We start from the raw sequence: 26,886 nt of genomic DNA on the forward strand, positions 1-26,886 counted from the left end.
CCCATAAGGTCTTGGATAGTTGTGACTCTATCTAGATAGGTGAGAAGTTATGAAAAATGTTGTAAGGCTGTCATGTTTTAGGCTCATTTCATTGACGATATCGATGTCGTTGCCAATGAAAGCTGCCATATCTTCAACGCCACATGTAATCATAATTGATTGTATATATTGTACTGAAGATTATTAACGCGTGAAGCTTAGTGAGGTGCAGCACTGTCATTAGAGACTGGAAGCTCTAATTACATATAACAAGAGAGAAGAACTCTGAAAAACTTACATAAAGGTGAAGAGGTAAGGGTGGGCCTATGCTGCACGTTTAGGTGCATAAATTCATACCTATTTCCCCTGTTACGGTGTTTCTATCTATCTATACTGTGCAGACATACGGTCAGGCATACGGTTAGACAGTATTTCGGTCTAACGTAATAAACCGAGGTAGATCCTGGTCCCTAATCCTAGCAAATTGAAGTGGGATACTTACCTTGACATGACCGTCAAACTGGTCAACTTCTTTCTCATATTTTATACATATGCGACGCCCCCAGATTTGTCTACGTTGCAGGTGAAATATATCTTCCAATGCGACTAGTTCGATCATGACAAATCCGCCAAAATGGACGGAGATTGGGACGAGGCAAGTATTTCTTATGATCAATTCGAATTAGCTCGAAATCGACAATTACATTCGAGGAGGGGCTAGGTTTGATTTAGATACTGTCAAGTTACTCCGCTGGATGCAAGGCTGACTCTATTCTATGTTCATAGGTTCATCGCATACCTTTCCCACCACCCGGTCTCCGGGCCATGCCGACACCTGTCACTGTCTTAGCCTTCGATACTAGCCAGGAGCTCTTATGGACTGGCAACGAATATGTACGAACACGAACGATACCCCTCCAATGCTCCGTCTTCTTATAGCCAGGCTGATAGCTATCATAGGGCCGAGTATCCTCATTTTACGGTACAAAGTTACAGCCATACACATCCTTCAAAACCCATACTTCTCAAGATGGGCCGGTTCGACAGATACTCTTTAACGACAAGGGCGTTATAGCTCTGGGCTCCCGCGGTGTACATATGGCATTAAGAAGAGGTCCACCCTTGTGGTCGATTAGGTGGGTTCCCTTTCCCTCTATTATTTCCATTCCGGAAGGCTTTCGATCGATACTCATTGAAGGAAACGCAGGAACGAGGATATGCAGGAACTACGGTGTATGAGCTTCACGTCGAAGGGCACTGCCGAGATACTAGCCGCCGGCGAGCAGGACAAGATGTTTGTAATCGACATAAATAAGGGCGAGATAACTAAACAAGTACAGTTGATTAATCGGTATAAATCAAAATTGTGCTACTGCTAATTGCTTATTAGTTGCCCACCGAGTACAAATACACGATCATGAGGAGAAGTCGGTATATATGCGCCGCAACCTCTACTGGTGCTGTCCACATAATCGACCCCGTTAGCTTTCAGGTCATCAAAATATGGAACGCGCATACGGCCGCAATTAATGACATGGATGCGCAGCACGATTTCATCGTTACCTGTGGATATTCAATGAGACACGGGGGCAATTACATGCCCGACCCGTTCGTCAATGTGTTCGATCTAAAGAACATGATATCTATGTCCCCTATCCCATTCCCGGCCGGTGCTGCTTATGTGCGGATGCATCCTCGAATGTCGACAACCAGTATTGTTATGTCACAGATCGGGCAGATGCATGTGGTTGATCTAATGAACCCTAACACTAGCAATGTGCGTCAAGCAAATAACCTCAGTTACTTTTCAATGATAGAAATCGCTTCTTCAGGGGAGGCGATTGCTCTTGCAGATGCTGACTGTTATATCCACCTCTGGGGCTCGCCGAGCAAGATTCATTTCGCTGAATTTCCTACTCCGATAGAGACGGCAGACTCCGGGACGGGGCCCCGAATCGAGTTCGATTCTCCTGATGCGTAAGTGTAATTCAACCTGTATGGGTTCGTTTGCTGACAGAATCCCAGGCCATTGAGCGCTGTCGGCATGCCATACTATAGAGAAGTATTGCTGTCGGCATGGCCAAGTAACATGATCACAGAAATTGGTGCCCCTCCTGTTAAGATTGATGCGCAATTCTTGGCAACCCTCCAGGAGAGAGACTGGGGTTACTTTGGTAAGAATACTCGACCGTTGCGGAGAAATCAAATCGAAGATACCCGGAACAATGAAAACGCCCAAAGCTCTTTAAAACCACCAAAGTTCCTAAGCGAGAAGGCCAGAGAAGCGGCAAAGTCCCCCGCCGGGACACCAGCTCCTGAAGAAGTTGTGCCCGAAATTCCGCAGATTTTACAAGATAACAAGCTCGAAAGCCTAAAGATCGAGGTCCCCGAGTTGTATCAAAATATAGAAATAAAATATAGTAAATTCGGAATCGACGATTTCGATTTTGGGTAAGTTGATTTGCCGCCCCTGTGCAGCACATGCTGATTGAAAGACCAGTTATTTCAACAAAACGCAGTATTCGGGTTTGCAGAATCATATTGTCAACGCCTATGCCAACCCACTACTGCAGGTGATGCATTATACCCCATTGATCAGAAATATTGCTCTTCAACACGCAGCGACGGCCTGTGTAGACGAGTTATGTCTCCTCTGCGAATTGGGGTTTCTCTTTGACATGCTCCACAAGGCAGAAGGGGAAGCTTGCCAAGCATCTAACTTCACTAAAACCCTTAGTTATCATCCTGAAGGTAAATAGTTGTATTCATATTCCTCCCGACGGCTTACTGATGAACTTGACTAGCGGGCAAGCTGGGTCTGCTCGAGGAAGAACCTCATGCGTCGCGGACCGTCATGCTACAGCACTTGGCTCGATATCTCCTCAGACAAATGACTCAGAACTATAGCCTAATGATTCAAAATCCCCATTCTCATAGTGCAGAGTCACCGCGTCCCGGAGGACTCGAAGAGGTAAGTCCAAGTTATGCCTTTCTAAATATGACCTCTGCTGACCATCGGTTCTAGCTCTTTCAAACATCCGCAACTAGCTCTATCAGATGCATGAATTGTCGGAGCGAAACTACGAAAGCCGACCATACGATGGTGAATGAATTAATGTACCCCCAAAATGTAAGTCCAGCTCACCTCCTGCAAAACAAATAATCCAAGCTCATTATCACAGAAATCCGGGCATAGGAACCCAAGAATACGAGGAACAACATTTTCGCAAGTGTTGAAGATGAGTGTAGAGAGGGAGACTACCAACAAAGGTTGGTGTAATAATTGTCATAGGTACCAAACATTGGCCACCCGAAAGACGATACACAGGATACCTAGTGTATTAATGCTTACGACCGCAATTAACAACAACGAGCACCGGAGACTCTGGGCTACACCTGGATGGTTGCCAGAAGAGATTGGCGTCATAGTGGACAATGGCCAATTCTTCTGCTTCGAGGGTGAAGACTTGAAATTGCATTTGCAGCGGGGAATCCATAATATCGCGGTATATTCTTTGACTGGCCTTGCCGTCAATATTGAGGGTGGTCAGCAGCAGAGATCGCACCTTGTGGCCATGGTAAATAGTAAGTTTCTATATTCTTAGAATCCAACTATCTGAGAAGCTAATACGCAAGTCTAGTCGCACATTCTGCGCCGACGGCCCCCGGCCAAAGTCAGTGGTACCTTTTCAACGACTTTCATGTCAAGCCCATCCCTCCTCAAGAGGCACTTACGTTCAATACATCATGGAAGACACCTTCTGTCATTACGTATCAAATAAAATCCGCCAATAATCAACTTGATTCCAGTTGGAAGCAGAATCTGGATTCTAGGCTATTATATTTAGATCTCCAGTAAGTCTACCGCCTGCTAAGCCGCAAACTTGACTAATAAATATACAGAGCTGATCGAGCTGATAAGACTTATCGGACTTTGGATCGGCAAACTGAGCCGGCTGGACCAGATACGATTGTTGCAATTGACACAGAATTTGTGAAGATTTCACAGCCGGAAGTTGAGATGCATTCAGATGGCGACTCAAAAATTATCCGGCCGACGGTGCACGCTTTAGCCAGGAATTCCATCGTCCGAGGTAGTGGTATGGACGAAGGAGTGCCGTTTATTGATGACTATATCACTATCAAGGAGAAGGTCGTCGACTACCTAACCTCGTATTCCGGGATTACCCCCGAAGACTTAGATATAACGATGGCGCAGCAGAGAGGACATAACCTTGTTCCGTTGAAGATTGCGTACAAGAAAATTTGGATTCTCTTGAACCTTGGGTGTAAATTTCTGGGCCACGGTCTGAAGCAAGATTTCCGAGTAATCAACATTCACGTGCCGAAAGCGCAAGTCATTGACACGAGCGATCTATTTTTCATCAAGGAGCGCCTTCGGAAACTTAGCCTGCAGTTCCTCGCACATACCCTCCTCAAGGAAGATATTCAGCTGAGTACGCACGATTCCATCGAGGACGCTAGGACTGCCTTAAAGCTATACCGCAAGTATCAGGAGTTCAGCGAGGCGGGCGTTCTCGACACTATGCTCCAGGAGATCTATGCGAAAGGCGTCGCCTCTAACTTCAAGCCCCCAGCTAAAGTAAATTCGGGTGGCAGTGTCCTCAGGACAGATACTCCGCCGGTAGACGGGACGACAACGGCCGGGCCAACGACGCCGTCTAGAAAGCCTAGCGCCCTTGTGCCCGGAACACCAGCGTCGACGCCAGGAAGGGGGCTGGGCTCGAGATAGCTCTAGGGTGTCAACCCCAAGAAGACATTTGTGCAATTCTTGATCACGCGTATGCAGAAGAAACAAAATAAGTAAAATACTTTGAGCCTCTAGCATTAAGGACTAAGGGAATAACTACTTTTCATCATGTTCAATTACAGACTATAGGTGCTTCGAGTCTGTTTTCGTGCTCATTTCGTAGTTGTTTACGAGACTCGTGAGTAACAGTAAAGATTCCCCTATGGCATACGAAACTAGATTCTGCTAAATGTAAAAAAGGAGTGAGTGGTAGAATAGCCACTATGCAGTTAGTAGAGCGACGAGAAGAAATCAAATTAATCTTAGATATCAGTCTTCGATAAAACTACCTAAGGTAGCTTACTCTTAATCTCTATGGCCTAACGTCTCTTTCATAATCCTTCAGAGTCTATTTAGCCATCATTCTTAGTAGTATAGCAAGTCAGTATGTGATCCAAGTGTATAAATAGGCAGCAATAACTTTCAACTTGAGTTGAAGTGTACCTGGAACTACCTTATCTTCTCAGTCTGGTAGATGGATACTTCCCTTCCTCAAGTGGGACAGGCAGCGTCAGGTAAGAGAATCATAAGTTTCAGCTAAGGATGTAGCTATAAATCGTTCAAACCCTCTATTTTCACCGAAGCATCTCAATCAAGAGAACGTGTGGTAAGCAGTGTAGTTGTATCGTCTTTGTACATGGGTTTTTGATTTATATCATACATACATAGACGCGTACATACAAGGTAAGGTACACTGTCATCACAGCTGACCGTCCACTTAAGGTTATATATTTCCATAGGTACGATGTCCCACCAGGAACGCTCCAATTCGGTTGAGTTCCCTAGCTGTTATTTCCATTCTCCCCACGAGCCAACGATCGTCTCGGCATCTGTATATATAGGCATATATCTCTACCGTCTGGCTACCTACTTCCTCCGATTCCCCACAACAGCATGATGCGTCAAATTCGCACGCGCCGCGGTGCCCAGCTTATGGATGCTATTCCGCTTATCCCAGACTGTCGACTTGCCCTCCACGACGGAGATCAGCTCCTGGGCGAAGCGGGTGGCGAACTGGGCGCGGCCGGAGCCGGCGGATCGCTTGCGGCGCACGGCGTCGAGGATCCACATGACGGCGATGCGGCGGCGGGCGCGCGCGGCTATGGGCTGGGGCAGGTCGAGGGATTGGCCGCCGCCGGCGGCGCCGCGTAAGCTGCGGATTCGGATCAGGGGCGCTACGGAGTCGATTGCTAGGGTTAGGTAGAGGAGGGGGTTGAGGGGGAGCTGGTCGGCGGGGGGGCTGCCGGGGAGGAGGGGCCGTTGGGGGGAGACTTTGGGGGCGGGGGTTGTGCGGAGGTAGTTGAGGATCATGGCCATGTTCTGTTTTTGGGTTGGCGGAGAGGTTAGCTTAGTTCCTGTTATGGTGTATTATATTCTTCTTTCGTCTTTCTTTCTTTCTCGTAACGATGGATGGAATACCGACGTACCCTCTGCGCTTGACTTAGCTTCCCGTCCTTCATCAGGAGCTTCGTAACCTGCTCTACTACAGGATGGTACCTGTCCTGCAGCTGCTGGCCCTTGCCGACGCGGTCGGGCATGTTAAATAACAGGCCTTCGTCGCCCTCGTCATAGAGAGCCTGGTTAGCAGCAGCTTTCTCGAGCGCGGCTATGGCCTCGGCGTTGAGGAAGTTTGGCGCGAAGATCTCGGGCGGCTTGGGCACATATTCGGCGGGAGTTGGCGGTGGGGTTTCGGACTGGGGTGGTATTCTTGTGTTGGTATCGTCTGTAATTCCTCTCGTCGTTATTAAGAATGGCGTCTGATATGCTGGTCGTTGCTCCGGACGGGATGCTATTCGGAAGGTGGTGGTGGGTGCTCGTCGCGTTCGTATGCTGAGATTCCGGACGGCGGCGGCGGCGCCCCAAGGGGTCAACTTGCAAGACATGATGCCGGTTTTGATTTTGCAAGTAGGTGCATCGATTGTGAGGCCAATTCCTACTTTCAATGCCTCTTCCTCGTCCTCGTCGTCCCCAGATGCGATATTCGTCGAGTCGGTAATGATTGATGCTACGATAAAAAATGTTATCTGATAATGCGATTCGGCAGCGGACCTGCCAACATCCTGGCGCACAATTAATCCGAAGCACGGCCCATTTTTTTTAATATGCTCTTATCCATTGGATGGAGGGGTTTATCTTATCGTCTTGAAGTAAGACAGACACTGCCACATACATATTCATATCCAACATTCAAACCCTCAACTTACATAATTCAAGCTAAGCCACATTTATTATAGGTATACGAGTCTCGGGGGCTTTTTATGACATCTCATTTTTCGTTTGCAACATTTTTTTTCTAATTGGACGATCTTGCATATGTATTCTTGTCTATTATGCTTAATTTTCATCTCGCTTTATTTTAATCTCGCTTTTAGTTTCCTTTCTCCTTTAACTACACTTAGTTATATTTTCTTTTATCTTCTTTTACTTTTTCTTCGCCTTTTCTTACCCTTCTTCCCGTGTTCCAGTAGATCTAGAACAGTTCCACTAACTAGGAATTAACTTAAGCAGCTAAAGCCATCGTCCTTCCCCCTTTCTACCGTCACACCCACTCCAGATCGTTCCCCCATCCTACTTCCCCCACGCGGGTGAGGTGATGGGTAACCGGATTGTAACAGGGCTACATATTTTCCTTGGCTTGACCCCACCATGTCCACGTCGATTATGCGGGTATTTATACATACAGCAAGCAACCTGAGGAAGGATTTCAGCCCGCAGCGGCAGAGTCAGTGCATAGTGCCATGGGTTTTTTGGAAACCCGCTTAGGAAGCGCCTCTTCTTCATCTCATCTTAATGCTGGTGCCTGTGCGGTGGAGACGTGTCTCTCTATGGGAGGACGCCAGGTTAGGTACTTACCTAGCATAGGACATTACTATGAGACATGAATGTCTTAAACCTTTACCACGCCTAACGCCTTACTTGGACCTGTGCCGCCTCGGCGCCTCTGAACTCACCGCGTCTCAGAATTTCCCATCCTTCGGATGCCATTTCCGCGATGAGAACCGGTCGTATGACTAGGTATAGGGTTGCAGGTGATAGCTATCGTATGCGAGCTGATAAAGCTGTGGATCTCACCGGTCGAGTTAGGTCGCGGTTCGTGAGGCTACATCTAAGGTTACTCGCCGGTTGGGCTTTAAACCAGATCCGCGATGGCGTAATATGATGGAGCACCTGACCTTGCTTAAAACCGGGAGGTCGTATCTTCTCCATCGTCAGCTTATAGCTGACGATGAATATCTGCATCCAAAACCCATCGAAAAATGGTTATGTTCATGTGAGTGGAACGGCCATGCTTACACCCTCGTATTCCTCCCGAAGACCGGCACAAACCATGGTATACTATATACTATATACTATACTATTTATGATATATGATTACTCTACGAAGATGGGGATCATAGGGTTCATAAGGTAACACATTTAGTACCATGTAGGGCAGCTAACCTAGCTTACGCCTTGTCCCTGGCTGGCGTAGCATCGCGCACTTTGTTTTCATCAGACGAATTTCAGGAGTGCATGCATACGCATACTACAGTAAGCAGGAACATTAACACGCACGACGCCTATATACAAAATGTTTCGATAAGTCTGATAAGTCTATATGTCATCACGTCATCGGGAAAGCATTTGGATATGTCGGGTATTTATCCCTCTCGGTTCCATTGAGAAAAGAAGAACGGAAAAGCAACGACAACATGAAAGCTAGGAGATCGACATCATTCATTACTCCTCATCAAGTGATCGCATCCTATTCCATTTTTTCCTTTCCTCCTACCTCTTTCTTGACGACCCATTATCGTTACTTTTTTCCCTCCCTTTCCCTCACTCTTTCGCGCATGTCTCAGGCCCGTTTCCTAGCTAGATGAGCCCAACAAAATCTCATCCTTGTAATTAGTAGGTGGCATAAGTCCACGACTTCTAATAGAAAAATCGGTCGAGCGATGTGTCTATCGATAGTTGGTTTCATGAGATCAGCTTTTGCTTTTCTCTTTCCGTCTGTTCCGTTGCAAATTTCAAAAGGTCGCGTTGGAGCAGTTGAAACGAAGAGAGGTAAGAGAGAAAATCCAACGCGATCCCTCGCGACGAGCCGTTTTCTTCGAGAAACGACAAAATGGGTCCAAAAAAAACCAAAGTCCTGCGCCTGGTCCTCCCGAATAATCCCTGTTTTTGAAACCCTTTCCTGGTGATGATCCCCCGCTGTCGTAGTGTAAAACACGCCCTCGCTACCTGAAAAATGGTCGTGGCGGACAAGAATACTAAAACCTCCAAGTTGTGTCTATTGGAAACCAATCAATGATGAGGAACCTGCGCCGAATCCATAGATGCTCATGTAATTGCTCTCCCCGTCTCTCGTTTTTTCCTTTTCCTTCTTTCTCGTGTCCTTGCCGTGGGGCAGCCAGATCCTTTCCCAAACTCCGATTTGCCAATATCTTACAGAACAGGAAGTTCAAGTCGTCAAGCGAGGAGACATAACCCCAAAAATCAAAAATTGCTGTCGGGGGTAATAGGGTGTGTCGAGGTGAATCAATCGCGCAAATGGGGAAGGCGATCGAGAATAGGAGCCACGCATGTCAGTTGGAGACCCTTAAATGTCGAACATGTTCGTAGTCGGTTGATTTCCCGAGGAGCCGTCTACCAGCTGGTAGATAAGTTCGCTTGATTGGAAAGCCAGTTCAAGGCCGCCTCCGCAGCATCTTCCCTAGCATTAGTGATGTTCCTCCCGTCGTACCAATATCGCGCCTCGATTCGCTTGCCGTAAACGGTAACTATACTAGACCACGCGGTACGACCACCTAACGATCGAGAAAGATCTAGTCAGTTATCACCTATATGCGTCAATGAGTATTAAAAGAGAGAGACTCACCACGCCGGTCAGATACGATTTGAAAATGAGGAGCTTGAATCTGGTATTCGCGGCAGACCTCTGGCCAAGTATGTTAGTTATATACTCTTACAAGTTTTTAGGTGAGATCAGGTTTGCCCACCTGCCAGCCGGTCTTGCCATGGTGTGCCCGAAGCCTGTTGCTGTGAAGCCGGCATGGTGATTGGATAGACTCGTAGAAAGTAATGGGATAAGGCTGATACTTTAGGTAGAGGAAACCTTCTACGATAACAGAGTGTGATAGTCGAAAATGTGCTTGATGTGCTTGTATGATATAGACCAAGGAAGAAACTAACGCTCAAGACCATGTGGGAGACGGGCCATGTAAATACCTTTTATATTCGAGCTAGAATCTGTGCCCTCGTGTTTTCTGGATTGGGAAAGGAGAGACACGGCCAGCAGCATGGACGAAGAATATGAGCTACGTACGCGCATGGGCATCAAGCAACGGGCAAGTAGAATCAGAATTACGAGTGGTGAAGAGGCAGTGGATGATGTGGCAGGAAAGGATTAGTTAGCGGCCGCCTAGCTGTTTGCGCAACGGTACTGTACGGCTATGAAAGGGAAATTATTCGGCAGAGGAGACGGCATCATGCATCGTGTGTGTGTACGTGGTGGGTGGGTGACAGGTTCAGCTCCAGAGAGGCGTTGATGTGGTGGGAGAGGAGGATGAAGTAGGAGATAAACGACGGCTCTCATCGCCAATATAAGTTACAAGTGAGCATACCAATTCCTTCTTTACTTATTTTCAACTGCTTACTAGGGTGGTCATGTCTGAGTGGGAAACCTTGGAAGCAAACATATCCGGGTAGGTTGTTGAAGGATTGCTTTTTTTCTATCTTTTCTTATTCTTCCTTTCTTTGCTCATGTTTCTTCCTACATCAGCCTCATCAGTGTATCTTCCTCATAATAGAAAGCTTCGGGGTAGATGTAGCCGAGTGCTATTCTAGTTTGAGTAACAAGAATACTGTCCTCGAGCACGATAGTAATGATAGGCTGTGAAATAAAAAGGGAACTTGGAAGGCGATATGATAAAGAATACACGCCCCATGCTGACCGAGCAAGGTGAGTAGAGTAGGGTTTGTTACGGAGATTGATAAAAAAAGACGGGGTGTATATTTATCCAATACGTGAAACGGGTTGATGATACTCTATACGCGATACATAGGAAAAAATAACACAGGTTTTGAAACAATATAGATGAGAAAAGAAAGCGTTAGAATACCGTACCACTTACTGTAAACCAAAGGTTGGGTGGCGGGGCCCTGGGGACCACAGCTTGTGACAGCTTTCCTGCGAGGCCCTCACGAACATGCGAGCAAGAAAGGCAAGGCAGATGGCCGATGTATTGTTGTCAAACTTGACGTAGCGGACCAATCGTCATACCACCCCTCCCCAGTTCGGAGATATTGTGTTGAACGAGTCTCACTGAGCTGTCGCAGGGAATCGATACGTGCGGAGTATATAATACATACTAGGTAGGTAGTATGATACATACCTACATACCTACATAATATGCATCTTATTACGCGGCTGTATGACAATCAAGTTACAAGTACTGGGTGGCTGATCAGCTTTTGACTTATCTGTTTCAACCCGAGCCCTAAGACAGCAGATTTACGACCAATAAGATAACACATAAAGCACCCCTGAAGCGTGTGTTAAGAATAGTACGGCTCGGAGCAGGCTAGACGTAGGAAAGCCTTGGTTATTGCGTGACGATTCAGACCCAACAACGTGGTTGAGCCGCGCCACGACGGACAGCTGCCGCCGCCGTGACATTCTGGCATTTGTGATCAATAAGAAAATTCCCCGAGTCTTAAGGCGTACCTGTACTATTGGAGTACAACCCGACTCGACGTAGAATTCCATCGATATGTATCCGAGGCCGACTACACGTCCATGTTTGCAGGGAAGACGCGTGTTTTAATCGGGCATATGATTTTCGGCCTAAATCAATGCATTGGTTTTTCTGACGCAACAATGACAGCCTTCAAACGACGTTTACATTATTTTTTTTTTCTCATTTTGTTTTGCTTGCTGTTATTGTAGATGTTTGCTTTTCCCCCCCTTTTTGCCAGGGGCCCTGTATCAAGTTTCGACCCAATTGATCGGAACACGCGATTCTAATTGGATGAACTAAACACAAGCGTGCGGAATAATCGAGAAACGGCCGGTGACATAACGACAGCGGCGATATACACGGCATCTCGTCTGAGAAGTCCAACTTGGGTATAGAGAAGTAGCCTGTTGAGGGACCACGTTCTTTTCTCGTCGTTCTGTTGGGCCGGGTACTCGGTAACTAGATAGTTAGGCATGAACTAGGCTGGATGATGCATCGAGTTATTGGCTCTCGCTTAGAACTTTTATGAAAACCCCTAACTGTATGTCTAGAATATAACCAGGAACAATGTCAAATAGTTTTTCAGCTTTCCGGGTTGATTGTAAAAGCCGACGATCTACAGTTTAATCTTCTCCTTTTCGGTCAGGCACATGTCATAGTGGGTCAAAGAAAGGTACCTAACATCTTTGACTGGTGAAATCAAATATCGTAAGGGGAACTGCCCGGCTACTAGGTCGGTACGGAGAACGGATCGTGGGGAGATCACGAAGCGTTGGGCCGCATTTGCCATTGGGAGCAGTCAGATGCAACTTACCTCTCCAGGTTACTCGGCCCTATGCCTTTAAGATGGCTGCAATGCGGGTATCTAGATAAGATACCCTCTAGTTCCTCCGCCGAGACCTCGATATAACACGGACTAAGTGCCGAATCTCAGCAGACGTAATCTAGGGTCTAAGGAAGAGAACGCGGGATGCACCCCAGCGGCATTTTCACGTTGCAGGTGTAGACTGACTTAACCGCAAACCATGATACTCATGTATGTGGCATCAGATAAGGCAAGCGTAGGTATGTTCTACTGTATCCTTTTCGTGTGCTAGCCCTCCGTACCTTAGTCCCGCTGCGCGTTTCCGACTTGATAAACAAGTAACCTTGTCCTACTAGTGGTTTGTATGCACGTCGGAGAGCATAAGACGTGTAACCGTCAATTATCGGACCCGCCAGTATGGATCGTCGGATACAGGGCAACGTGGAAAGGCGTCGTACTAAAACGAATGTAGAAGCCCCCGTATCATACATACCAAGTCCAGACTGAAGGCTAAAGTAGTTGCTCGGCCGAGAGACTTGGTACCTACATAAGGGCTGCAACGAGCAGACCCATGCATTCCGTGCTGATGTGGAGGGCCACATCCTTGTGTAGATCCATCATTACCGCTCGCCTTATCCAGGCACAATAGTGCCCAGCTGCAAGGGCGTGCAGAGTAGGCAGAGCGCATACTTCCCGTTGGCTTTAAGGCTATCTAGCAGTGAGGCAAAGTGCCAGAAGAGCTGTTCAGAAACCTGGCGGATAAGACTAGAAACAGTTAGTAGTAGATCGATGTGCCATGATAACCGCTACACCGAAAAATAGCTAATAAGACGTCAGTGATTGCTAACGAAAATGACCAATGGCTTCCGCATAATCGCGAGTGCTAGAGGCTGGTGTGGCGGTGCACAGGTAACACTGCTGCCTTGCGAGAAAAAAATGAAGCTGAGTAAACAGGTATCGCTATGGTGGTTGGGCCGCGCATAGCTATCCTAATTATTATAGTCGTTAAAGGAATTAATCCAGTAGCCATGCACTACTTCTCGAACCATACTATCGAAGCACGAAGGGTACCAGCTCTCGGAAACTAGCAATACGAAAGATATCCAGGAGGGCTAGTTGCGGATTAGAGCATGTCGCTTCCGCCATCCCGTCGGAGCTCTACGTCGGGCAACTATTGAAACTCAACAACCCGTGTGGGCATCGTTTGTGTAGATGCGTGCCTTTTGGATGCATCCCCAGAGAAATAGCAGGTCACAGGCGTGGTAGTTTGAAGCAGAGGTCTTAGAAGGGAAACCTGCCCGCATATTCTAACGCGCTGTATGAGTACGACAAACGGATAGTGACACGGCATTGGGGAGTAGTTCCCGTTGCCACCCGTCGTCCGGCTAATATCCCGCCGCCCATCTAGCCCATCTAGCCTATCGTGTTTTAGATTCGTCTGCCAAACCAAACTGATGAACGATAAGTCGAATCTGTGCCTAGATGAAAGCATGGGAATAGCGAGGAATGATCCGAGCCATGTGTGCTTGCATCAGACGACAAGTGATCAATCTAAATATAGAAATAGGCCGTCAATTGGATAAGTAACGAGGCGATATGTTACTGAAGGTGGTGAGTCTAAAGCCATTTAAAGGACCATTTGTCGTGAAATCAGAGCGGCCCGTACGCGATGATACTATGTAAAGAGAAGATGCATCTGACTTGGAGGCTGCATTAATAAGGAACGAATTCCGATGTCAAGAGCTAAGGGTCCCCACTCTAACCGTGAAAAGCCATAGTAAAGTTCGGCCACAGATAACCCCGGATTCCGTTTGACCTGCACGTGGGAGCCAGCACATGCATGCCCGGGTTTACCGAGGGTCTTCTAGCTGCTATTTCTATGTATTTATTTATTTCCCCCGATTGGAACAGTGGTGGGAATCCCGGCGCGCAAGAAGGTAACCAATATCAAACTACATCTATACTGGTTGGAACTCGAATTGTTAGATGTACAACTTAGCCATTAAGAAGAATCAAACAGTCAACATTTTAAGTAGTTCTCATGAATAAATTAGTATATTATTGTAACTGTAAATAAATCAGTCTATACGGATTACATTCAGGATTAAAGGTATACATACTGTGACCTGCCTCACATAGGTACCTAGGTAGGTACTAGTGATGGCTTAATATATGGGTCCGGGGAATAGCCTACCTCGGCATCTTACAACCTCCTTCGCCGTTCCATTCTTATAAGCGTCCGGGTTTCGTCGCGGTCTTTCCAGTTATCAACATTCAATCAAGATCCTTTAATCCTATGCATCATTAATTCATCACATCTTCTCCTCGACTCCGCCGTACTAACAGTAGCACAATTACATCGTGGCTCCCGGGATAAAGTATAGTAATTAACACAAGGCGGCCAGTCATAACGCGAAGATGCCTTTCGACACCGAGCTGACGCGCCGCCTGGGCATCAAGATTCCTGTCGTACAAGGTGGCATGCAGCATATTGGATATGCTGAGTTGGCCGCTGCTGTTTCGAACGCGGGAGGCTTGGGTATCCTCACAGCTCTCACCCAGCCGACACCAGAGGATCTGAGAAATGAAATTCGGCGGTGTAGAAACATGACCAAAAACCCCTTTGGCGTCAATATCACACTGCTGCCTACTCTTGTACCACCAAACTATGCCGCCTACGCCCAAGTCGTCATCGACGAGGGCGTCAAGATAGTCGAGACTGCTGGTAACAGCCCCGGTCCTGTTATTTCCCAGCTGAAGAAGGCTGGCACCATTATCCTCCACAAATGCACCACGATCAGGCACGCACAGAGCGCTATCAAGCTCGGTGTCGATTTCCTCTCCATAGATGGATTCGAATGCGCAGGGTAAGTCCACCAATAAGCCCTGTTATCAGGGTATTTACTCGCTTTAATCGTTTGCATAACTAAAACGTGCGTCGTGATGGGCAGACACGTGGGCGAGTCAGACATCACCAACTTTATCTTGCTCACCAAGGCGCGTCAGACACTCAAGGTGCCATTTATCGCTTCGGGAGGTTTCGCCGATGGCCACGGTCTAGCAGCCGCCCTATGTCTTGGTGCCGAAGGTATCAACATGGGCACCCGCTTCATGTGCACCGTCGAGGCGCCCATCCACCAGAAGATCAAGGAGCAGATCGTCAAGGCCCAGGAAACTGACACAGCCTTGGTGATGCGCCGCTGGACCAATACCACTCGGCTGTATCGCAACAAGGTCACCGACCAAGTTGTCAAGATCGAAAAGGAGAGTAAGACGGGCGAATTCGCCGAAATCGCCCCCTATGTGAGTGGCAAACGAGGTCGGGAAGTCTTCGTAAATGGAGATCCTGAATATGGCGTAAGTTACACAGCACTTCTCCTTCTCGTCGTGGTAAGATTGCTAACCAAGTTGGATGATAGGTCTGGACTGCTGGGCAGGTCATTGGTCTTATCCATGACATACCGACATGTGCTGCTTTGCTAACTAGAATCGAGAAGGAGGCAGAAGAAACGCTCACCTCGAAGCTTGCATTGGCTAAACCCCAAAGCAAGCTGTGAAGGGGCTATCTGTGCAACGTGTTATCATTGCAATTGCTATTACGATGTCCTATAACCAATGTCTTCTATTCATGGGCCAATGGCGTTATTTACTGCTTTCATCATGGGAATTTAGCTATCGTTGATGCTTCATTACATAGATAGTGATATTAATATCATTAGGTCTTGTGATAGGAATCCAAAATTAACACACAATCTTCATAGTCCCTTCTTTATATTACTACGGGATTGACCTTAGCATATCCTAAACTACAACCCCTTTCCCCCCAATATATTTCCCTAAAGAACGTCGCTGAGGCCAAAACTAAAACACGTATGACATTGATATGACATTGAAACATTTCCACTAGTATCACTCCTTATTTCCGAACAGGGTGTTGCTCTAGTAACTTACCTGTCATATCATCACAGATCTATCTCCACGTGGTTCTCACGAACCGAGCCCGGCAGTCCTCGCCTCCACCTCTGCCGAATGCACCACAAGCACAGAGCTGTATAACATAAAAGTAGAGCAATGCCGCACAGAGCGCAGACCCTATAGAATCGACCCTTACGCGCCCGTACATGAGGTCACTATGCACAACACATCTCGAGTCCTCAACGGCACGAGGGTGGAGTTGCGTTCCCGAGGACCCAGTTTCAACCAAGTCACCGGGCTCCCTATCCGCTCGCTTGCAGCATATTGCGTGGAAGGAGGAGGCGGCAGAAGAAACCCCCGGTGTTAGAACCACGGATCACATGTCCGGTACTAACCTAAGCAACATCGATAGCCGAATCCTCTGTCGGGTCGAAAGCTACAGTCGAGCCTAAGCCGGTGTCAATAAGCGATCTACGTGCCCAACGATATCTTGCTGCGGGTAAGACATGCTTCGATCTGTGCTAAGGATGGTCACGTAATACTCTAGGTCCCGATGGTATATACCGTTCGTAAGCGTCGTCCATGTACACGATTAAGTGCTGACCACCCCTTTCCATTACCCTGGAAAACCCGCTGCTCGTGTCATTAGGTGCGTGTGATCCCCCGCCGGAGCTGAGGCGACATCGTAGCAGCCCTATACGTCTAGAACACGTGAGAGAAGACTGCGGAATTACCACACGGAATTAAGACTATTGTCGCGAGAATGACTTCTCCCATATGGCTAGCACAGACACCACCATGATTTCCGCGTTGATAGAAAAAAAAAGGGAAAGAAACAAGTCTTTGAAGAGAAGGGGTAACTATGCGTAGAAAGAGTACATCTTAACTGGGTAGAGAGAGGGGTTGTCATGCCAAAATTCCGGAATAATCGACCCATGAGGAGGAATTATGAAATCCCATACGATTTCCCATTATTTTATTAAGCTTAAAGAGAGGACGGTTAATATTTTGCTTCGGGGGGAGTGACTTTTATTGAGCATATCTAGGTCTATCTCTGCCGTTCCATGCCCATGCAATGAGTTCTAAACAATTCATTATGAATGGGTGGCATTACCCACAAGCCCCTTGGGGTCTTACATCAAATGAAGCCTTCCCTTCCCCCTATTCATCTTGCGGCGACTATATCAAGCCGTAGCTATCGTCATTAGGCTTCATCACTCTGGTTTCTCGATTTCTAAGCGGAATCATCCGTGATAAGCTTGGTGATCTTGCCGATAGCAATAGTTTGACCCTGAGTAAGTTAGTTAGCATTTAGAAATAAGCAATAAGCGAAATAATAACGTACTTGGTCCCTCAAGGTGAAGCGGCCCATCTGCGGGTAGTCTTCAAATCTTTCGACACAAACTGAACCGGCGCCACCTGTAACTTGCATCCTGGCGATTATGCTGTCACCCCTCTTCGCATGCGTCGGCGGTACCTTGCTCTTCCTGCCTGTTCCCTTCTGCAGCTTGTGCAATAATGCGGCAAAAGTTACTTCTTCGACTGCGGAGTGAACGTGTAGGACACAGTTAAAGCCGGCACTGAGAATGTTCTTGAGTTCGAGAATTCTGATCTGAGCCTCAAAAGCCGATACGTTATGAACGAGACGTTTCGGCGAGCAGAGCACGAAACCGGCCGAAATATCATCTTCTTCAATACCTCGAAGACGTATCCGCACCTGGTCACCGCATTGAGCGACCTGTATCTCATCTTCTGTCTCGCCATAGAGAGCTGCAATTTCAACCTTCTCTTTATTCGGCATCATGATCAAGCTCATACCCTTCTTGCAGACGCCGGCTTCAATCTTGCCTTCGACCATGGTACCCATATCCCTATATTTTCCGCTAATAGCCATCATGAATGGCGCATTAGTCTTGCGTTCGAGGGCCTGCATGTTATCGAGATATTCCAATAGGGAAGGTCCATCGTACCAGGGACAAACCCCTGACGGAATGCGGTCTTTGATACCCATCGTCTGTTGGGCGGCGATGGGCATGAAGAAGACGTCGGTTTTTAGGTTGTATCCAGTACCCTTAAGGAACTGTGCTAGTTTTGTAGAACATTCCTTGTATCTCTCCTCGGACCAGTTGACGGTAGGGTCGTCCATCTTGTTGATAACAACGACAAGTTTGTTGACACCTTGAGTCTTGGCAAGCATGGCATGCTCGCGGGTCTGCCCGCCTTTCTCAAAACCGGTTTCATACTCTCCCTTACGCGCACTAATAACGAGGATGCCGATATCTGCTTGGGAAGCACCTCCAATCATGCTCGGGACATAAGTCTTGTGGCCAGGGGCATCCAGAATGCTATATCGCCGCTTCTCGGTTTCGAAAAACCCTCTACCGACTTCGACTGTCTTTCCCTTCGATCGTTCTTCTTTTGTCAAATCAAGAGCCCAAGATAGGTACCATGTTTCTCGGCCCAAGTCTTTCGCTTCACGCTTGTATTTATCCATTGTACGCTCATCGACCATACCAGTTGCGTACAGAATAGAACCACCGAGGGTCGACTTACCAGCATCGACGTGACCAATGAAGATGATATTGATATGTTCCTTTCCGTAGATTTCCTTCAAGGTCTCTTCGTCGACGTCAGCGACCTGTTCGTTGGCGACGGCATCGGCATCGCGAACAGATGCTTTGCTTCCCCTGGAGGGGCTTGAGCGTCCGGATGAGGGCGTTGGTGATGTCTTGCCACTTGGACTCTTGGTTGACTTGGTAGCCTCGCCAGTCTTCTCAATGGCTTTGGCTGCTGTTACTTTAGAACCGGCGTCGGCAGAGGCTTCCTTGTCGGCTTTCTCGGACTTGGGCTCGTCTTTTGGCGGTGCGGGAACACCGATCGATAGGACCTTAGCAGCCTTAGGCTTCGGAGGGTCTCCACCTATGCTCAAGACTTTAGTTCCTCCCTCTTGCTTAGCAACCGGCTTAGGCGCGTCGGAAGAAGAGGCAGCAGGGGCGGGCGTAGCAGCAGCAGCAGCAGATGCGCCCTGGTCGCCTCGCTTAGCAATGGTAGGCACAGCTTGGGATTGTTGCGCTTGTTGCTTAGACTTCTGTTGGGATTGGGGCTGCTGATATTGAGCATATTGCTGTTGCTGTTGCTGTTGCTGTTGTTGCTGCTGTTGTTGCCCTTACTAATGTTAGTAAATAACAATTTCATCTGATGGGTAGATAATACCGTATCCTTGGTTATATCCACCTTGTCCGTAGACATTACCATATCCCTGACCGTATTGACCGTAGCCACCTTGAGGTCCGCTATATTGAGGGTAGTAATTCTGGCCACCACCATAGTAGCCTTGCTGGTAGTTGGGAGCATAGCCACCACCATAACCTTGACCCGGCTGGAAAGACTGGGCAGTGGGTTGAAACGACGCGGCGCCAGGTCGGAATGATGCGGCGGCAGGGTTCTGAGGTTGGTTATTGAGGTTCAGCTGCTGAGCCTGCCTTGACAAGTTGTCGTCCTGGGCAGCAGGATCGTCCTCCCAAGAGTTGAGATCAGCCATGGTGCCGATTACTATATAAATTCTTATGTATCGGCGGTGATATTTATGGTAATATGTTCGAAAGCGACGATTTGTATCAAGGGAGAAAATTCGACGTCAGATGGCAGAAGTTTGAAGGCTGGCAATTCGTAATTGTGCGACCGTGAAATTTCTACGCTATCGCTATCGTGAATATGAAAGACGGATGAGTGGTCTAACCTAGGGCGTTAGGAGGAGATTAATTGTAATGAACGACAAGATATAAAGCAAGTCAAACGTCTAAACTAGTATTGACTCACCGGTAAGGCCCTGCCTAAAATCCAATGCCAATGCCTGCAGGTGAACTTGGGTTATTTCGTTGCAGCGTTGCGGCAAAGTCGAAGAAGAGTTGCAGCTTTAGCGGGGTGAGAGAGGTTTTTGCCCCGCGAATGACGGAGAAGGAAGTATGTATTAGGTACCTAGGTACGTCAACTTAGGCAACCGTGCTGTTTTCGGTAATAAACTGTGGAATTTTATTAGTTTGTGCAACTCTTAGTCAGTCAGATACGATAAGGATGCCATGGAACACAAGTCATGCACTAAACGGATATTAAATATCTTGTTTATTACCTAACTTAACTACCTACATAGGATAATCGAGCTTCATACGTACGCGGTGTGTTCACCTTTGAACATAATCAACCTCAACTTTACAACTTTACAACTACGGCCGTGAATTCGTGCATATCCATTTCAAGCACGGACATCTACCTTTTAAGGCGTTACTTAACTTTGGCCAAGACCTTGCAAGTTGGGCACCGATTGCCCTTCATGGGGCTATTTAACAGTTTTTCTTTTTCATGCATGCATATTTTGCGGATGTGGTTGGAGTAAGACATTGGAGAAAAGACAATAATAAACAAACTATCGCCTAATCCTGAGTTACTAAATGATACTCTGCCATGGATGCATTCCTAGCCAAGCTATCCTACCACGCCACCAACTACGCTATTAGGTCTTGTTTCGCTCTGACTTCTACCTATGTCATCCAGCAAGGTTCAAGATTACTAAAGGTATGAATTATTTAACTACCAATTATTTATTACTTCAACGTCTTATTTCAACCTCACTCTACACCACTCTATACCTTATACCTTATTATGTACCTAAGCTAATATAATCTTGTCTAGACCGTTGATGACGATCCTCTACGGGCTGAGTTGAGCCATCTACAACGACGGTTGGCTCGCAAGATCGAGGTAAGTCATGTCTAGCCGACGTATCTGAATGTAGGCTCCTCACCGATACACTCTTGTCGCGTGTTAATTTTATCAACCGTCGCTAACCTCTCCAACAGCTCATCTCCCCTATACTCGAGTCTATCGAGTTTCGTTTTGCTAGAGGAAACTCAACTTTAGAGGCCGTAGTGCAGACAGCACAAGAACTACGAGCCAATGTTGACTTACTTGGAAAACGTCTTGAAGCTGCTGCCTTAGCAGACCAATCTCACCAAAATGGAAAAGCAAAGGGCCCCGCTGCTACTGCTTCTGTGCGTCGTATCGAAGTCAAGAGCATCATCACAGACATCAAACAACTAATTGAAGACATTGATGATTCCATACCTCTCATCAATCTTTGGGTGTCTGCAATCGGGGGTATCCAAACCCAACACTCGGCTTTTTCCCCCTCCCGTTTATTACAGGCTAGCATGCTTGTGAATGTCGGCGATACTCAGTACATTCTCAACCCGGGCAGGCCCATGCAGATCGGCCCAGACTTTATGCTGTCTATCTACATGTTATTTCGTGCCCATGCTTCTCCTGAAGACACGATAGAGCCGTACGGCATAGAAGAGGGCCAGCGTAAGCCGGTATGGCAGGAAGTGATCCACAAAGCCCGAGTCCGGCTCCGTAGGATACCACTCGAGGATAATGTCCCTGGAATGAACAACAACATAGAGCATAACACATCTTATGTAAGTTATGCGTACCAACTTCAAATTGTGGAGGACTTAGATGACGGACGTGTCCACACAATCGAGGACGGCTGTGCCCGGCCAAGTTCTTACGAGGGTGTCCCCAATGCTGGTATACGAGAATTTATCCCGGTCCACCAGATTTCAAAGATGTTCTACGCGGACGTTGGGAGGATTTTGAACATAAATAACGAAGATGGCGCCTCGAGTAGTCCCGTATTATTGCTTAAAAGGGACGTGAAGGCTATACCTCCGAATCACGGGCAGCGAACCGATATATTTCGGGAGGACCAACAACAGTTAATCGAAGGCCTAGACGAGAGTATCATATCCGACGGCACTTTAGAGGGCGATTCTCAGGATGAAATAGACCGTCAACTTCGCCAGGAAATCGTGGTCACTAAGGCTGCTATACGGACAGCACATAAACTTCAATCAGAGACACCCACTAATTCTTGGAGGCTTCCACAGGACCTTGACCCTGCATGGATAGCTCTAGAAGTTTTTGAGATGGACGACGACGACGATGACGATGGTACAACGGATGATGAGGACGACCATACGCCCGAAGAAGATGAAGAATATAGAACAGAAAAAGACCAACATTCAAACTCCAACATCCCCCGCCGGTTGAAAAACAGCACGCGCCCATCCGCCGATTCAAATCTAGTAACCCAGCTCAGCCGGATGAGCATAGCCTCCACACCCTCACGGTCGTCCTCCAGGAACTCAGGCGGCACACTTATCCCCGACAACAGGAAATTCGACGAAGACCTACTCGAACGCTCACCCTTCGGCGCCATCCACACCTCCCTCTCGCTCCTCGAAATGATGCTCCGCCTGACAAGCCTACAGGAGTTCGAGCAGACCACACACCTTGCCATTCCAGACCACGTACTAAAATTCTACCTTGACGAGTCGGTCTCGCGAGCGGATGCTGACGCGCCAGTTCATCGCAGCCTTAGCAGGGAGCGGAACTGAAGCCGAGATAATACTTTGGCGCTGGCGGGGTCTTGGATGCGATTAGCCTGGGATAAAGCTAATAAATAGGTACACAACTAGGTTGAATCTATAAAGTTGGTTCTTCGGTTCGCAAGTAGACTGAGTAGATGGACTCATGTAAAAGGTGCAAAGACCGGGGCTTGGCATAACGGGCAACGAGACAACTTACGAGACGACTAATCGTAATTCAAAGTCTAAATGCAAATTGATCATATAATCAAAAAAACATTTTACCCTCATTTATCACGAATTTTGTGAGAAGCTCCGTGCATATACCCCCCGATCAATAGATATAGGAGGGAGATATAGGAAGGAGATATAGGAGGGATGAAGAATAAGTGTATTCTCGTAGCAACTCTAATCAAAGCTGAATAAAACTAGACCATCCGAACCGTCATAATTCACACGCACACTCCATCGTATTAATCCGATACTCGTTATACAATTCATCAAATACAAGCCAGGCAGGGAACAGAATTCTCAACTAGCCAGCTAGCAAAGCTGCCTTCCAAACACTCCGGGGACCTAGTGTACTCGTCACCCGGATATTGCCCTTACCACCGACGTCCGTAAACTGAGCTCTCATTCCCGCGTGAGGCCTTTGAGCTAGAATTCTTACTTCGCATACTTGCAAGCGACCTCGTGACGTCCTGGCGCACAACGCTATTGAACCTCTCGTCGTCATCGCCGTAGTCGCCTCCCGTGCTTTCACGGCCGACATGTTTAAACAGGTCCATCATCTCCTTGATGCCGAGTTTGAGGCTCTCCTTGCGAGCGCCGCCCTCGATGGTGGCCTCGGCGAGGAGCCGTTTCTTCTGCTGGAGCTCTAGGATACGTTCTTCGACGCTGTTCTCGATCGTTAGTTTGTACACGACTACGTCGACGGTCTGCGTCAGCCGATGCACTCGGTCGATGGCCTGCTCCTCGACGAATGGATTCCAGAAAGGCTCGAGGATGATAACGCGACTGGCCGCGGTGAGGTTAAGGCCCAGCGCACCGCATCGCAGCGAGCAAAGGAGGACTCTGGTTCGCGGGTCATTTCGCAAATTGTTGAGCGCCTCCTCTCGCGCGTCGTTCTTCATGCTCCCATCGTATCGCGTGTACTTGATACCTTCCTTGCGGAAGAAGGGCTCTATTAGGTCGAGCATACTGGTGAACTGCGAGAAGACGATGAATTTGTGTTCGTGTACTTCCTTGTGGAGCAGAGTGATGAGTTGGCGGATTTTGGCTGACGCGAGCACGTGGGGTGTCTTCTCCTTCTCCCGGCCAGAGCGGGAGTAGACGACGTCGTCTTCAGAATCTGAGTCGATTTCAGACTCGGATATACCCGTATCATCAGCCTCGGAATCGGATTGTGATTCCGAGTCCGCGTCTTCTGCTTCGTCCTCTTCGTCACCTTCCTCGCCCTCGCCTTCGCTATCTTCGAGTTTTGTCCGGCGCATCTTAGATTGAATAACGGAGATGGATTCGTCCTCTTCGGTATCTGATTCTTCCAAGGCCCGTTGTAGCTCTTCAGGCTTCGTATCCTTCCCATCATCCACGATGAAACTGCTTAGTTGGCTACCGTCTTGCGTTTCCCCTTCTTCGGAATCGTCTGAGTTGATAGTCTCACCATCGCCCTCGGCATTCTCGTCATCCGTGCCGCCTGCCTTTCCTAAGCGCAATGGACCCTGTTCGTCGTCAGAGACGATCCAATCAGCCTCTTCGTCCTCCTCGTCGCTATCGAGGATCGCGCGACGATTCCTAGGTTTACGCTTCTTGACAACCTCAGTCTTGACCTTTTCGACTACGACCTTCTTAACCTTAGTCTTGGTCTTCTTTTTTCTTGTTCTCGTCTTTGGTGCTTTCAGCTCTCCACCATCTTCATGATGCTTGAAGTACTCTAGGTCTTCGTAGCAAGCTTTGCATTTGTCTGTGCCGGGCTGGCGGTTGTCACGGTCAAGCTCCCAGCCACATATATCACAGTGTTTCGTCTCGACGCCGAGTCCACCCATAAGGTCTGCAAGGGCGTCGACATCCCCTTCATTCTTCTTTGGCTTCGTTTCCTCGGATAGGGCGTCCTTGTCCTTTTCGAGCTTGCCCTCAACTAATTTTGGATGGTCGCAGGCCTGTCTTAAACGCAGGAGGAGTACCAAAGCACTAGCATAATTGAGCTTCTTTTTCATCATTTCCTCGATACTCTTATCTGTTCGCTTTTCTAGCCTATCGTAAAACCGCCTCTCTGCTGGAGTGAACTCGGCGGCAACTGTTACGACTTTTCGCTCAGTGACCTTAAAGCTTGATGTTTCACCCTCCTCGCCTTCTTTGGTTGCCTTTCCACTGGCATTGAGAGCACCAGCCTTCTTTAGGATATCTTTGGTTCTTCGTTTCATGAAACACTGCAGTAGGCCGTGAAGACGTCGCATTGCGACTTCTCCCTTACCGCCCTTCATTGGTATTTCAAAATGGTCCTTCCACTCTCGAAGATCGTCGTAGGGTTTGATTCTGAGAAACTTCACTAGACTTTGCAATTCTTCCAAATTGTTTTGCATTGGCGTGCCTGACAAGCACCAACGATATACGCTTCGGAGTTCGTAGCAGGCCTTTGTGGCCTTGGCGTTCCTATTTTTGATCGTGTGTGCTTCATCCAAGATGACGCGGTACCAATGTAAACCGAAACAACCGGTCTTCAGAGTATCTGTAGTGTGGCCATGCTCGGATACGAGAATCTGGTAGGTGGTGATGACTACATCGTATCGACGGAGGTCTTCAAACCGCTTGGTACGTTGCGGGCCGTGATGCACAAGCACCTTCAACTTGTGGGATTCAGTCACCTTCTCCTTCAATTCTGCCTCCCACTGACGGATGAGAGCTAAAGGTGCAACGACTAGTGTCGTCTTTTCAACTCCTGGGTGCTTATCTGCTGGCTTCTTGTTGCCTAGAATGAGTGCTATGGACTGCAATGTCTTTCCTAAGCCCATATCATCTGCAAGAAGACCACCCTTGGGCACTTTACCCTTTTTGACGGGACCTAGTTCACGACCTTTCATCCACTCTACTCCCTCGACTTGATGCGGTAGGAGTCGAACACTGAGTCCTTCGACGTGTGACTTATCTTCACTATCTTCTTCTTTCGCATCCTCGCCTTCTTCATCTTCTATGGAACCCTCGAGTAAGGCTTTAATGTCAGCGGCGGCTTTCTTAGGGTCAACATATGTGGAGAAAACTCCAGTTTGGCTGTATATCGAAACTGGGGCGCCATCCGGAACCGAGATTGGATTACTAGCCGATCCTGCCGGGTCGGGTTGCATCGTGTTGAACATAGGGGCTGGCGGCGGCTTCTTATCCTTATAAGAAGGCTGCAATGGACCCGTGATTCGTTGAGGGCGATGGTGCTCTGGACGGTTCTTGGGTTGAATGAAGAGGTTTGCGTATTTGTCTTCCATGTTTCCTGACAACACTCGAGATTTGACGGCAGGCCTCGGGGCCGTGTTTGTAGCCGCAGAGTTATTAACAGATGTGAAGCCTCCCGCGCTCATATTCCCAAATCCAGGTGCTTTCTGGTCGGACTGACTTGAAGTCTGGTTTTGCGTATTGCCATTTGTTTTGTTAGAACTTAATGGACGCAACGGCGCCTTAGGCGGAGCTTGCTCCTTGACCATGGTTGAATGATTCCACGAAGGAAGTACTATATGATAAGTATCGGCGGCAATCGAATTTGCTATTTCTTCGTCGTCTGTTCTAATTTGAAAATCGTGTTTCGTGTGTCGATTTCGTGTCTTAGGCAGGTTAGGTCGCGATGGTCCGATGCGGCTGGTTGCAACCCAACTCTCTGCACATGTACTATGTCCAGCCTGCCTATTTTCACGCAAAATAGGCGTCTCAGTTGACTTAAAGTCGTTTCTAGGCCGAACTCCAAAGTTATCACCGGGCTTTCTGCCTTGGCCGTGAGTATTCGGGTTGCGAAGTGGGGGGACAGGGTCACGATGGGGAATAAACTGACTTCATAAAAAGTTACCTAGAGAGCGTAACTGTCGAATAACTGTAAGTGGAGGAAGGATTCAATTTAGAAAGTAACGAATTTATTTATTGCGTACTGTAGGTATGCTTGCCAACGTCAAAAGGGCCTTGTTTATTTAAAAACGTCAACTGCTGCCTTACGCTTAAAGAAATGTTGTTTACTCTGCACCACCTACTTCG

At 47.8% G+C, this 26,886-nt stretch overlaps 7 protein-coding genes across 7 annotated transcripts; 3 read left to right on the forward strand and 4 right to left on the reverse strand.

Annotated features, from left to right (window-relative positions):
* Positions 1-283: 283 nt before the first annotated feature.
* Positions 284-5,063, forward strand: F4817DRAFT_353239 (PAB-dependent poly(A)-specific ribonuclease subunit PAN2). Its single transcript, XM_049305338.1, has 13 exons — positions 284-372; positions 482-634; positions 766-873; positions 940-1,115; positions 1,187-1,313; positions 1,370-1,956; positions 2,005-2,430; positions 2,480-2,730; positions 2,784-2,950; positions 3,005-3,109; positions 3,162-3,564; positions 3,621-3,834; positions 3,883-5,063. The coding sequence occupies exons 2-13, from the start codon at positions 614-616 to the stop codon at positions 4,730-4,732; spliced, it is 3,435 nt and encodes a 1,144-aa protein (XP_049154059.1). The 5' UTR covers positions 284-372; positions 482-613; the 3' UTR covers positions 4,733-5,063.
* Positions 5,064-5,354: 291 nt separating this feature from the next.
* On the reverse strand, positions 5,355-6,976 carry F4817DRAFT_353240 (ribosomal protein S7). The gene is made up of 2 exons (XM_049305339.1): positions 6,217-6,976; positions 5,355-6,109 (listed from the first exon to the last, which is right to left on the reverse strand). Exons 1-2 carry the CDS (start codon positions 6,670-6,672, stop codon positions 5,657-5,659), a joined length of 909 nt encoding a protein of 302 aa, XP_049154060.1. The 5' UTR covers positions 6,673-6,976; the 3' UTR covers positions 5,355-5,656.
* Positions 6,977-9,418: 2,442 nt separating this feature from the next.
* Positions 9,419-9,826, reverse strand: F4817DRAFT_320919 (uncharacterized protein; the record flags this gene model as incomplete). The annotated part of the gene is made up of 3 exons (XM_049301232.1): positions 9,419-9,579; positions 9,651-9,710; positions 9,772-9,826. 3 exons carry the CDS (start codon positions 9,824-9,826, stop codon positions 9,419-9,421), a joined length of 276 nt encoding a protein of 91 aa, XP_049154061.1.
* Positions 9,827-14,536: 4,710 nt separating this feature from the next.
* Positions 14,537-16,161, forward strand: F4817DRAFT_353249 (uncharacterized protein). Its single transcript, XM_049305340.1, has 3 exons — positions 14,537-15,183; positions 15,268-15,673; positions 15,736-16,161. Exons 1-3 carry the CDS (start codon positions 14,735-14,737, stop codon positions 15,871-15,873), a joined length of 993 nt encoding a protein of 330 aa, XP_049154062.1. The 5' UTR covers positions 14,537-14,734; the 3' UTR covers positions 15,874-16,161.
* Positions 16,162-17,339: 1,178 nt separating this feature from the next.
* F4817DRAFT_305996 (P-loop containing nucleoside triphosphate hydrolase protein) lies at positions 17,340-20,170 on the reverse strand. Its single transcript, XM_049299849.1, has 3 exons — positions 19,445-20,170; positions 17,577-19,396; positions 17,340-17,522 (listed from the first exon to the last, which is right to left on the reverse strand). Exons 1-3 carry the CDS (start codon positions 19,770-19,772, stop codon positions 17,466-17,468), a joined length of 2,205 nt encoding a protein of 734 aa, XP_049154063.1. The 5' UTR covers positions 19,773-20,170; the 3' UTR covers positions 17,340-17,465.
* A 210-nt stretch (positions 20,171-20,380) lies between these two features.
* On the forward strand, positions 20,381-22,946 carry F4817DRAFT_353252 (Ran-binding-domain-containing protein). The gene is made up of 3 exons (XM_049305341.1): positions 20,381-20,803; positions 20,921-20,989; positions 21,088-22,946. Exons 1-3 carry the CDS (start codon positions 20,693-20,695, stop codon positions 22,684-22,686), a joined length of 1,779 nt encoding a protein of 592 aa, XP_049154064.1. The 5' UTR covers positions 20,381-20,692; the 3' UTR covers positions 22,687-22,946.
* Positions 22,888-26,876, reverse strand: F4817DRAFT_353256 (SNF2 family N-terminal domain-containing protein). Its single transcript, XM_049305342.1, has 2 exons — positions 26,690-26,876; positions 22,888-26,622 (listed from the first exon to the last, which is right to left on the reverse strand). Exons 1-2 carry the CDS (start codon positions 26,692-26,694, stop codon positions 23,262-23,264), a joined length of 3,366 nt encoding a protein of 1,121 aa, XP_049154065.1. The 5' UTR covers positions 26,695-26,876; the 3' UTR covers positions 22,888-23,261.
* Between the last annotated feature and the right edge of the window lie 10 nt (positions 26,877-26,886).

Source organism: Daldinia loculata (genome assembly GCF_022478755.1).
Source record: "Daldinia loculata strain CBS 113971 unplaced genomic scaffold F4817scaffold_92, whole genome shotgun sequence".
Taxonomy (NCBI): domain Eukaryota; kingdom Fungi; phylum Ascomycota; class Sordariomycetes; order Xylariales; family Hypoxylaceae; genus Daldinia; species Daldinia loculata.

Coding starts and splice junctions, on each gene's coding strand:
- F4817DRAFT_353239 (XM_049305338.1), top strand. CDS start 614: ATGGACGGAGATTGGGACGAG. Junction 874..939: donor TATGGACTGGCAACGAATAT/GTACGAACACGA, acceptor TAGCTATCATAG/GGCCGAGTATCCTCATTTTA. Junction 2,951..3,004: donor GTCCCGGAGGACTCGAAGAG/GTAAGTCCAAGT, acceptor CATCGGTTCTAG/CTCTTTCAAACATCCGCAAC.
- F4817DRAFT_353252 (XM_049305341.1), top strand. CDS start 20,693: ATGGATGCATTCCTAGCCAAGCTATCCTACCACGCCACCAACTACGCT. Junction 20,804..20,920: donor AAGGTTCAAGATTACTAAAG/GTATGAATTATT, acceptor AATCTTGTCTAG/ACCGTTGATGACGATCCTCT. Junction 20,990..21,087: donor GGTTGGCTCGCAAGATCGAG/GTAAGTCATGTC, acceptor CCTCTCCAACAG/CTCATCTCCCCTATACTCGA.
- F4817DRAFT_353240 (XM_049305339.1), bottom strand. CDS start 6,672: ATGTCTTGCAAGTTGACCCCTTGGGGCGCCGCCGCCGCCGTCCGGAAT. Junction 6,110..6,216: donor AGCTAAGTCAAGCGCAGAGG/GTACGTCGGTAT, acceptor ACCCAAAAACAG/AACATGGCCATGATCCTCAA.
- F4817DRAFT_305996 (XM_049299849.1), bottom strand. CDS start 19,772: ATGGCTGATCTCAACTCTTGGGAGGACGATCCTGCTGCCCAGGACGAC. Junction 19,397..19,444: donor TGGATATAACCAAGGATACG/GTATTATCTACC, acceptor AACATTAGTAAG/GGCAACAACAGCAGCAACAA. Junction 17,523..17,576: donor GCTTCACCTTGAGGGACCAA/GTACGTTATTAT, acceptor TAACTTACTCAG/GGTCAAACTATTGCTATCGG.
- F4817DRAFT_353249 (XM_049305340.1), top strand. CDS start 14,735: ATGCCTTTCGACACCGAGCTGACGCGCCGCCTGGGCATCAAGATTCCT. Junction 15,184..15,267: donor GATGGATTCGAATGCGCAGG/GTAAGTCCACCA, acceptor CGTGATGGGCAG/ACACGTGGGCGAGTCAGACA. Junction 15,674..15,735: donor ATGGAGATCCTGAATATGGC/GTAAGTTACACA, acceptor GTTGGATGATAG/GTCTGGACTGCTGGGCAGGT.